Source organism: Triplophysa rosa, linkage group LG11 (genome assembly GCF_024868665.1).
Source record: "Triplophysa rosa linkage group LG11, Trosa_1v2, whole genome shotgun sequence".
In the NCBI taxonomy this organism is placed as follows: Eukaryota; Metazoa; Chordata; class Actinopteri; order Cypriniformes; family Nemacheilidae; genus Triplophysa; species Triplophysa rosa.
In genome coordinates this window covers 24,051,272-24,062,862 of record NC_079900.1, presented here as the reverse complement: position 1 = coordinate 24,062,862, position 11,591 = coordinate 24,051,272, and the positions used below count along the sequence as shown (strand labels likewise).

The 11,591-nt window shown below is 39.5% G+C and overlaps 2 protein-coding genes across 9 annotated transcripts in view; one reads left to right on the top strand and one right to left on the bottom strand.

Moving 5' to 3' along the window:
- Window positions 1-882: 882 nt before the first annotated feature.
- bri3 (brain protein I3) lies at window positions 883-6,489 on the bottom strand. The gene is made up of 3 exons (XM_057345425.1): window positions 6,016-6,489; window positions 5,089-5,257; window positions 883-2,068 (listed from the first exon to the last, which is right to left on the bottom strand). The coding sequence occupies exons 1-3, from the start codon at window positions 6,152-6,154 to the stop codon at window positions 1,936-1,938; spliced, it is 441 nt and encodes a 146-aa protein (XP_057201408.1). The 5' UTR covers window positions 6,155-6,489; the 3' UTR covers window positions 883-1,935.
- A 1,641-nt stretch (window positions 6,490-8,130) lies between these two features.
- tecpr1b (tectonin beta-propeller repeat containing 1b) overlaps window positions 8,131-11,591 on the top strand; it is a 56,781-nt gene continuing 53,320 nt past the window's right edge. For all 8 annotated transcript variants that reach the window (XR_008963778.1, XR_008963779.1, XM_057345100.1 and 5 more), the window contains exons 1-6: window positions 8,131-8,245; window positions 8,714-8,935; window positions 9,523-9,708; window positions 10,198-10,320; window positions 10,709-10,831; window positions 11,255-11,429. Coding sequence is in view for 6 of the 8 variants with exons in the window: in XM_057345100.1 (XP_057201083.1) it covers window positions 8,720-8,935; window positions 9,523-9,708; window positions 10,198-10,320; window positions 10,709-10,831; window positions 11,255-11,429 (823 nt within the window). In the remaining 2 variants the exon portion in view is untranslated. The remainder of the gene's footprint in view (window positions 8,246-8,713; window positions 8,936-9,522; window positions 9,709-10,197; window positions 10,321-10,708; window positions 10,832-11,254; window positions 11,430-11,591) is intronic.

The following is an 11,591-nucleotide window of genomic DNA, read 5'->3' as shown; positions in this document are numbered from 1 at the left end:
TGTAAAGATAACAATATGTAACAAAAGCTGCAGTCTCAAGTGGGCGCTCGGTGGTGCAATTCCTGTTCTTAATGAACTTTGCATGTTGCGCCTACATTTTGTTTTATTTTACATGTTAATTGTTTACTTAACGCAGCTCCCAATGAAGCATACAGAGCCCAAAAACAGCTACTAGGTAACCATCAGAACCCAAAAATTAATATAGCTTTTTCCATTTTTGAGTTTGAATAGAGCTAGTTTTAAAAATAAGGATGTTTATGCATAATGTTGTTGTGTGGGTTTTCAAAGGAAAAATTTCAGCCATTTTTAATGATATACAGGAACACATGCTTTGAAAAGACTTTACAGTAAGCTCAGCTTTCCCAAACAAACTGCAACTCGCTTACACATTAGACCACACGACACATTACAAAGAATATTTCATAAAGGTTCAGTTAATCCAAATGGAAATTATTTGATCATTTACGCATCCTCTGCAAAACACAAAAGATATTATAAAAACACCATTGACTTCCATTGTATAAACACAAAACCACGGAGACATTTCTCAAAATATCTTCTTTTGTGTTCCACTGAAGAAAGAGTCATACAGGTTTGGAACCACATGAGGGTGAATAAATGATGACTGAACTTTAATTTTGGGTTGAACTGTCCCTTTAAGCCTACTGTTGAATGTTGCTGGAATGATCGTTTTATTTACTGAAAATTGGAATTGAAAAAAATGTCTGTTAGGTTTACCAAAATGGTATTAAAAAAATCAGCATTTGTTGCCGTGGTATTGGCCCTTAAACATATTCCATACGCATGGAAATTCAACACAATTATTGAATTGGCTTTTGAAAGAAATCCATTACTATTATCATCAACACAGAGACAAAGGGCAACACTTGTAGGATTTATTCACAATCTCTTAATGTAAAAAAAGTTAGAAGCGATTATAACAGCATGCCAACTGTGCGGTGCGACTCGACCTACATCATGAAGAAAATCCCACTGGTTTGAACACGGCCGAGACTGATTGTCGGTCACTGGAAGAAAAACAATTCCATTGTCAGAGTAACTCTACGTGTCCTCGGGTGACACGTTATATATTTAGGTGCCACCTTGACTTGTTTATTGCAGGTTTCATTTTTAACTAGACGGAGGACCTCGAGTGAATCTGCACAACTTTCTTTCAATAGACCTCAACTGGTATGACATTGAAAATCAGTGCAGTACAAGAAAAACATGGCCCCCAAAACAACAGACGGCATGAAGAAAGAAATCCAAGATATACAAATACCACAGTGTCTACTGAAAGCACAAAGTACGAATAAAAGAGAAGTTAAATGTGACGTTTTGATCTTATCAAGACTAAGACATGTGATGTGATGTGATGTGATGTGATGTGATGAGACACATGGCTGGAACACTCAACAAAAATATGAGGAAGAAAACGGGTGATGCAAAGTTTGAACATATTCTCGTAAGCCTGAAACATTCAGTGATGAAACTGAAAATCACCCAAGGAAATAAATCATCCGGCTCGGTTTCATTTATGTGACGCACACATTACTGGAAAGCGAGTCTGTTGTGATCCAGAGCTGTGTGGGAATTACTCCCAGCGAGTCCACCTCATTCGCTTCATGGTTTCTCTGCCATCACGAAGGCACTAGTGAATCGATGACTGGCTTTAATATGATCCAAAGTTTTATATAAAGAAAAGAAAAACAAAAATCAGCAAATAGTGCTTGCAAGGCATATTAAAGTTAAAAATGAGGATGAGCAGCGTGTCACATCTTCTTGACAGGCTGCTTACTCTTGTGATGGTTCGATTATCATAGTACGAAAGCGACATTTGGCATTATAGATGTGCGGTGATTACATATACAGTAAATGACGCTGATGCTTAAAACTGAACTCTAAAAAAAGACGAGGACTGGGTTTTTGGTCCCTTCAGCCAAATGTGGCTCCACAGTTTGGACATCTCCTCTGACGCAGGGCCAGACAGAAGAGAATTCCCAGAGGAAAGAAGAATATGGCACACATGATTCCCAGACAGGTGAAATCATCCTCCAGCACACCGACCCTGCACAGACCACACATCACATCAGTCATTTATCAACAACACACTGACAAACAAATCCAGCTTTGATTGGGAAAATGTGAAAAAAAACAGTGAGATGTATTGCCAGACAAGGTCAAAAGTCATTCTCTGTCGAAAAACTCTTCTCCGGATAACTCAGAAATGACTGTCAGCCTGTGGAGTCCTGTTTATGAAGTATCCCTTTAAGACAATTCTGACCATTCAGTTTATTCATGAGATGAGAACATGAAACACTTTGTTAAACCCTAAAATGAGATATTTTAAGAGCACAATGTGTTGTTTTTGCGAAGACGTTTGCTGTAACCGGTCATTACACTGATCTGAAGAATGAGGCAAAGTTCATGGTGAAATCACTGCAGTCATAAGCCTGACCGTGACTCTTGTTATGTGACCGGACTCTCTCTCTCTCTCTCTCTCTCTCTCTCTCTCTCTCTCTCTCTCTCTCTCTCTCTGTGTGCGTCTGTGGTTTGGACAGAATCAGCGTGCTGCTGCTTTTACCTTCCTGTTGTGTTTGTTTATCTCACAAAAGCACAAACACTCTAAAACATCAGCAAAAACACATTTTTTGTCATCAGGACACTTTCTTCTAAAACTCATTACACAAAAAGTCAGTTTACAGAAAGAGTAGAATGCTATAAAGAATGATGTCAATCAAACGTTTGTTCCTCAGCAGTAAGTCTCAATTTGCTCTCCATTCAAACTCTTTCTTAAAGATATAATTGAAATATTAAAGAGGTCTCATATGTGATTCTCTTCTCTGCCAAGCACTCCATGTTTTTCCTCAGAAATTCTGCCAACATCTTTCCACAGAGTCCAGAACAGGCCTTCAATTCTCTCTCTCTCTCTCTCTCTCTCTCTGTCTCTCTCTCTCTCTCTCTCTCTCTCTGTCTCTCTCTCTCTCTCTCTCTCTCACATGCCCAAGCAGGAACTGATTGTATATTAAAACTGTGTCAACATCTCTCAACAGGTCAAAGTCCAGTTTAAGGCCAGAGACATGAACAAACAGCTTCAGTACTTTAAAATACTGTCCTTAAAACACAAGTTACATATATTTATATTAGGGCTGTCAAAATTAACAGCACGTTAACGCAAATTCCTTTTAACGGCACTAATTTTATTAACGTGCGATTAACGCAGCGCGCATTTTCTGTTTGAGCCTTGGCCTTGCCCGTAGTTTGAGAAAGTAAACGATGCAGCAGCAAATAGAAATGGAGAAATAAATAGGTCTTCTGAACGTAAAATTCATATATAAAACGATGTCTGATGGTTCTGTCGACAAGACTAAAGTGATCTGCATTTATTGTCGATGTGAATTAAGTTATCTCCGCAGCACGTCGAGTTTAAAATATCACTTGATGGCGAAGCATACAACTGACGCAGAGAGCTCTCCTCCTCGCGGCAGACCACACTAGATTGTTTTCAGCAGAGACGGATGGACAACTCCACAAGCAACAGACTCACCACATAGATAGCTAAATGGGTGGCTACAGCATGTAGGCCAGTTAATGTAGTGGAGGACGAGGGTCTACTTGAAATTATTCGCATCGCATCTAACGATTACACATATGAACTACCTTCGAGAGCCACTGTTACAAGCAAGATTCACGACTCTTACGAAGAGGAGAAAGCGAAAGTCGCGGAGGCGATAAGACAGACAAACACGGTTGCGCTCACCAGAGATTACTGGACTTCCCTCAGTAACCATAGCTACCTGGGGGTCACGGCTCATTATTTTGACACACACTGGAAACTACGGTCGTACGCTTTGACCGTCATGAAGACAGACGAGAGGCACTATTCAAAATTAGCCCACTGACCACCGATAGTGCACACAACATGATTGCCGCGGCCAGGCAGCTTCCGTTTGAACATATGCCTTGCATTGCACACAGCCTCCACCGAGCTATCACAGTTGCGAAAATGTAAACATGCTTGTGTAAGAAAATAGCTCAGTGCAAAGAAAGAAGTAATGGGAACATGTGTTTCTCCAGTTTTTTTTCATGTGTTTAATAGACATGTACAAGTTCTTTGAAAAACATCTATGACCTTTGAAACATGTCTAGTCTTCATGCTCTATGTTGAGTATGGTTTCACTAATAATAAACAATATACATTTGCATAAAGCATCAATATTTGTCCATGCCCATGTTAATTAGAGTATTAAAAACTTGAAAAGTATTCATTTAAGGTACATTTATAACGGATAAAAATGTGCGATTAAGTTGCGATTAATCACGAGTTAACTCAATACAATCATGCGATTAATCGCGATTGAATATTTTAATCGATTGACAGCCCTAATTTATATACATATTTTGGTTTATACACACCGTACAGTATATAATCCAAATTGTAAATATCACATTGTCATTCTTTTGATTTTAGTCACCTAGGCATCAATAAAGCCTGTCTTTATTTTGTGATATGCCTGCATCTTCCTGAAACTAATGCAAAACAGAGTGTTATTTATGGTTTGGCAGGAAAGAGAAAAAAAGCTTGTGAACTTCCAGGAGCGAGTTAGCAACCGTTATGTCTCAGCCAGTGATCTGTCATGTGCTTAAAGAAGAACAGAGAAGATCAGGCGGAAACTAGCGCGGTCACAGTCAATTCTCTAGAAACGGCTTCTACTGCATTTATGGATTTCCCTGCCTTCACACAAAACATGCATGATGTAAAGTTTCACTGTCAAATACTGTTGACATGTGTCTCTTATAGTAGAAATACTGATTAACAGAGGCACATCCTGTTGAAAAAAACTGCATATGCTGGTTTGTGCTGGTTTAAGCTGGTCATGTGCTGGTCCTCAGCTGGTTTAAACTGGTCAAACCAGCATCAAAACATGCCTAACCCAGCATATGCTGTTTTTTAAAAAAAAATTAGGGCATTTTGACGTATGCCTTGATGGTATTTTAAACAGTCTATCTTAAACTTACACAACACCGGGACAAAGTGAAACAGATTTTGTTTTCATGACGACTTATACTGAATTGTTACAAGCTCACCTGCAGGCCGGACATCCACCCACCACCACCACAGAGGGCTGGACGATGGTGTACGTGCTGGTGTAGGCCGTCTGAGCTGCTACTGCCGCTGGCTGACCCGGAGCTGCCGGATAACCTGCCGCTGGCTGACCCGGAGCTGCAGGAAAACCTGCCGCTGCACCTGGAAAACCTGCGCGAGACAATAATACACCCGTTTTACATGCATCCTCATGAATTCTCACGTCAGGTGCCAGTCACACACCCCAATGTTTTCGAATATGAAATGGATCAAAATTGATGTGAATGTTATTCTGAGTAAAACGTGTCGATTCAATCAAATGTTGAATTTGGAAATGGATTCAATCCATGTTCAGATAAAATAATCTGATTATGCAGCAATAAACTAGCCAGTATAGATGAACACTTTCTTTTACATTTGCATACACCATGGTAATTATCCGACATGAAAAACTTTACTATAGTAAACTGCAAAACGGTGTTTTTGAATCTTGCTATAGTACATTGTATAGTATTTCCACTTTCTATAGTCAATACTACAAGTACAAAATACTAAAGTCTTAGATGTGATTAGTGATTACAATAATAGTATACTACAATTTACAACAGTTTGCTATAGTAAATATTCGCATTATAGTAAAATCATTACGTTACCCAATCAAATTCAGAAATCTCTTCAGTGCAGTGTAACACTATTACGTACACTAATTTATGCAACGCAACAGCTCACTGACATACGTTATAAAATACAGTGCGTGCTCGACTTCATGCAGCGCTGCGCAGACCGATCGACGTATGACTTCGAAGTGCCGCGAGACCGATTAAAAATAAGTGCTTCTGAATCGCTCTCGCGATACTTTAATGTCATTCGCCGATAGGTCTGCGCAGCGCCGTGCGAAGTCCGTCACACCGTATGTGTGCTTCTCTTGCCTTGATAGGGCGGCGGGGGCGCTGGAGGCTGGAAGCCCGCCGCGGGTGGAGCGGCCGCGGGGATCGCGCCGTACGCGTACGCTCCCGGGACTGCGTTATACGCCGGGGGTCTGGCCTGGAGAAGAGGTTTATTATCCATGTCCGATGTCACGTCACCAAACTGACATCAAATCCTCTTCAGCGTTGTTCGCGCGAGCCGTCAGTAAAGTTCACGCACGAAGGAAAACAAATGCGAGATAGAAAAGTTCTCTCTCTCCATGCGACTTCAGCCTACGCCGAAAGCGTGCGTGTCAGGGACCGGAAGGGTTATTTACACGACTGAGTGTCCTAAAAATGCGCCATCGCTGTTTCTTCCCGATCGCTCTCGTTTTTGAGTGAGAATTCTGATGTATTACGCAAGTAAAACTCCTCGAACTCAAAGCGACGATTTTCCTGCCAGTAGCTGGCTGCACTGTCACGAGACTCGTGTCATGTGATTGAGTTGAGTGGGACGCACCTGCGGAGGCGGAGGGGCGGGGTGACGTCTTAAAGAGACAAGTGCTCGTTTTAAAGATATGCGCATACAAATATCTCAAATCAACTAAACACATTAAAATAAAGACTAAAAAGGGGAAACCCAAGATAGAAGTTAGTAGCAGTTGTAACAAAGGTCACAGTGTAGATGAAAATAGAGAGATGTCTGCCTCTCCTTTAGTAAGAGATTCACAGATTCACAATGATCAAAGAAACACGCAAAATCACTCAAGCGAAAACGTTCCCTTTAACCTAATCATTCAGCTGATACTATCATGTTCATTCAATGCTCACATAGCCTACTTTTATACTGGTATTTCACAGCAGGTTATGGGAAAGACAGAGATCAGTTGATAGGAAGAGAAATCGGGAATAGACAATCCAGCAAATGGCAACATATACTGCTGTGTCGTGTATTAACTGCTTTGTCAGTGATGCCCTGGGAGTTAAAATCACCATGAAATCAAAACTGAAAATTTTCTTGCAGTGTATAATAATCTTTAATTGTTGTAAGTTAACACATTTTACTCTACAATGAGGCAGAGATAAAGAGATGGATGGGAAGAAGAGCAGGCAGGAGATAAAGTGCTAAAACAGTGTGTGAAGTAATGACTTTGACTAGAACTAGATTCAACAGGTGTTATTATAACTCATTCATGACCACCTATGCATCTGGATAAAATGTTCCGGCTCTTGTTAAGAAATGATTCGAGTGACTGGAATGAATTGAAATCCTCAATGTGCTGTAGTGCAGCTGATGATTTATTAGAGTTATTGAGTTCTATTTGTTATCACAGATGCTTTCTGGATCATCATACATCATTTTCTTGTTGTTTGGTTACTGTGATAAGTGGTGTGTAACCACTTAAAATGATGAGAGATAAACACTTATGCCCTTGGATGAATGAAAACATGTTATTCAATGCGTAGGCCTATATTGTGTCAAACTGCAAACCCTTGGTAAAATAGATTATGGTTTTATTAAAATAACACTGTTGTAACCATGTTTTAGACATTTGTATTAGCATAGGTTTACGACAAATAGTAAGTGGTAACTATGACTATAAAAAATAGCCTATAGTTATAACATGTGTGATTTCCATAAGAGATGCTCAATACACAGTTATATACCTTCTAACTTTTTAATAAACGAGAAGACATTCTTATAACTTCATATAAAACCACAGATAAATATATGTGAATGCGACAATTACTGACGAAATGTATCATATAACTTTATTATTAAATTCATAACAGGGTTTATTAATATGAAGCGTTAATAATTTATACAAGCGTGAGACATATCAGCTGTTAGATAAACATTGTTAGATAAAAATAAATGTTATATGTATATGTGACATTTTAAGACATCGTCAGTTTGAAGTAACAGGTTAAGAATAAAGTTAGTAGGCTACTCGTGTATCACCCTTGAGTTTTAATAATTGAAAGTGCATTGAATAATTGATCGTGTAAAGTGTATGAGAGCGCCGTCCGACGGAAAAACATACGTGCGCTCGCTGTCTGTCCAATCAGAAGCTTGGGATGCTACACTTCCGTGAGCACTGACCAATCAGAGCGCAAATACCCTGAACTTCCGGCTCTGAGACTCTGAGCCCTTGGGATGTGATAGAATAATGAAGGGAATGATAATAAACGTCTGACTCGTGTTTATAATGCGCGGAATATATGAAGACTCGCATCACACGAGAGTATAAAGGTAGGTTTTCATGGCAAAAGAGGTTAAGTGTCGGAATTTATATTCGTCAGGTCTCTTTTCATATTTGTAAAATTAACATGACATTTAAAAAAGAACAACATGCGTAAATATTTTTACATTTAGTTTACATTTATTAGAGAATAATACAGCTGCAATCAGAAGTCTTTTTAGCAACGTGCAAATAAATGTCCAGTTGCACGTAACACCCGTGAGAAAATTACTAGCCATAGTAATTTAGTAAGCATATTTTTGGCAGATTGATTACCATCAATATGACAATATAGTTTTACTTCACATGTCATGGTTAAACTAGGGTTTATTCAATGAGACCATTGTAAATTATTGGTGGTGTTACTATAGTTGCATATAGTTTTATATACGTATATACATTGCATTTTGTATTTTGTAAGTGTAAATTGTTGCTAGTATTAGGTAAAGATGTGTAGTTCTGCTCTGTGTAATCTACAGGGGTTGATGATGCTGTGTGCAGTGGATGTGTACGGGCGAGTGTTCAGTCTGTCTGCCGTCAGAGGGCGCTGGACACGCGCATCTGATCTGCTGCTCGAGCTGAAGCGCGTGTCAGGCTGCCAGCACTGCTGCTGGGGAGTTGGCTGCGACCATCAGCTTTATCTCAATGTCTACCCCTCTGATGTGCCTATCCGACACCTGCAAGAGACCTATGAAAACCAGGCATGTGCGAAATATGTGAAAATATATTGCAAAGTACTATAATAGCCTCATACGTCAATAAATTAAAAGATTAAAATGAATATTTAACATATTATTGCTAATATTGAACTAAAAAAGGTAAAATAATAGTGGTGCAAAGAAAGACAGTAACAATCAACACATTAAAATACCGTAGTATATTAAAATATTTACTTACTAAATATTTACTTTTATTTAGAAATTCCCAAATAGACAAATTATAGTAAACATTCAGTACACACTACTATAATACAATATTTAATACTTACTACATACTAAATACACCAAATTTAGGATAGTATTATTGGTAACACTTTACAATAAGGTTTATTTGTTAACATTATTTACCTGCATTAGTTAAGAAACCAACAATGAACAACACTCTTTACTAATAATCTGAGTTAATATTCATTTCAGAATTTACTAATATTATTTTAAAGTGTTCTCATAGTAATCAACATAAATGTGGTGATAAACACAAGGTCATGTCAGATCATATGTTGTGCTTCTACTACACTCCAGTATCTACTGTCCTGTTGAGCATCACTTCATGTCTGTCTGTTTTACAGAGATGGAACCCAGTTGAAGGTTACACAGACACACTTCTGCCGACAGATCGCTGGCAGTGGACAGATGAGTCGGGCTTGAATCAACAGCCTCTTCACAGCTTTGTGTTGCCTTCTGCTAACTGGGAGTGGGAGGGTGACTGGTATGTGGATGATGAAAGCTGTGGAAGAGAATCCACTGAGACTGGGGTGAGTGACACAATCCAAAAACTCAACCCATCCCAAACTTGAAGAGATGAAAATTCTGTCATCATTTACTCACCCTCAAGTTGTTCCAAATCTGTATACATTTCTTTGTTGTGATGAACACAGAGAAAGATATTTGGAAGAATGCTTGTAACCACCATTGACTACCACAGTAGGAAAACATTTCTTTGTTCTGTTGAACACAAAAGAAGATATTTTGAAAAATGTAGAAAAGCAACCCTCTTTGAAGCACCTTGGACAACAATGGTCATTTTTCCTATTATGGTAGTCAATAGTGCCCCAGATCTGTTTGGTTACAAGCATTCTTCCAAATATCTTTCTCTCTGTTCATCACAACAAAGACATTTATACAGATTTGGAACAACTTGAGGGTGAGTAAATGATGACAGAATTTTCATTGTTGAGGGCTGTGTTAAACTAGTCCTGTGCTGTCAGAATAAATTTGAGTTTGGTGGATCTAATGCACTGTAGGGATGGCAGTATGCAGTGGACTTTCCTGCCACCTTCACCAAAGAGAAGAAATGGAACTCATGTGTCCGTCGCAGGCGATGGCTTCGCTACAGGAGATATAAAGCGCTGGGATCATGGGCCAAGGTATAACAGCTAAACACCAGCTGACTTGTTGAAGTTCTAAGCAATGAAAATGAAAATTCTGTCATCATTTACTCACCTTCGAGTTGTTCCGAATCTGTATAAATGTCTTTGTTCTGATGAAACACAGAGAGAGATATTTGGAAGAATGCTCATAACCAAACAGATCTTGCCCCCCATTGACTCCCGTAGTAGGAAAAAATACTTTATCATTTTTTTGTTCTGTTGAACACAAAAGACATTTTGAAGAATGTAGGACAGCAAACACATCAATGGGGGGCAAAATCTGCATTCTTCCAAATATCATACATTATATTACTGTAATGTATTTTACACCTGATTTCATTGTCATCTATGTTGGGTCATTCAGAAGGTGTGTTTTTTGGTGCAGGTGCCTTTGGACAGAGGCAGACCCCCTCCAGAACCCTTCATTGACATCAGCTGTGGAGGATGGGACATGAGTGACAGTCCTGAAAAACACATTTATCTGTGGGCCGTGTCCCAACAAGGGAAGGTGAGAGGAAGCATTTCATCTGTTGATCCGCTTGTTCAGCTTACGGGTCCAAACACTCTATCAGATGCCAAAGCCAAACAACAAACACTGTTAATGTACATTGTATATATTTTGTAAGAGAGATTTTGTGAGCCTGGGGGACCTTAGTGTACTACTTTTATGTGTTTTGCTTTTTTAGTTTAAAAGCTAATGATCACAATAAACTTTAAGATGAAATTACAGTTACAGTACACATTTCTGACCACTAGAGTTCAGTGTTGTTCTCCGAAGTGCTCCAGTCCTGCCGTCTTATATTTGGGTTCGACCACCCCCCACCACCTCCTTATGGATCAACCACTTGCTCACAAGAATGTGAGCGCCCATCCCAAAGGTCACTGAATCTGTTTGTGATGTATGTTATACAGATTCAAAGTGTGTTCGCAGGTGTGGTTCTGCAAGGGAATCAGGCACCAGAGCCCTGAGGGTTCCGGCTGGGAGTCTGTCCAGGTGCCCAGAGAGGTGGCTCAGGTCAGCGCGGGGCCAAAAGACCTGCTGTGGGTCGTCCTCTGGGATGGACAACTGCTGGTCAGAACGGGCGTCAGCAAAGACTGCCCTAAAGGTCTGACACCGACAGATTTATTCCTGGACTTGAAATTCCTGCGTTGAATTCACACATACAGTACATGTTTGAAATGTCTCAAAGCTCGATGTTATTTATGGTGAAACCTTCATGCCAATATCATGACAGAGGCATGAACATACAACCTGATTTGGACACCAA

Excerpts from the sequence above, each read along its gene's own strand:
- bri3 (XM_057345425.1), bottom strand. The coding sequence starts at position 6,154 with ATGGATAATAAACCTCTTCTCCAGGCCAGACCCCCGGCGTATAACGCA. Across the intron at positions 5,258-6,015 it reads GCCCCCGCCGCCCTATCAAG|GTTTTCCAGGTGCAGCGGCA; the intron begins GCAAGAGAAGCA and ends TGTCTCGCGCAG. Across the intron at positions 2,069-5,088 it reads GGTGGATGTCCGGCCTGCAG|GGTCGGTGTGCTGGAGGATG; the intron begins GTGAGCTTGTAA and ends TGGTCTGTGCAG.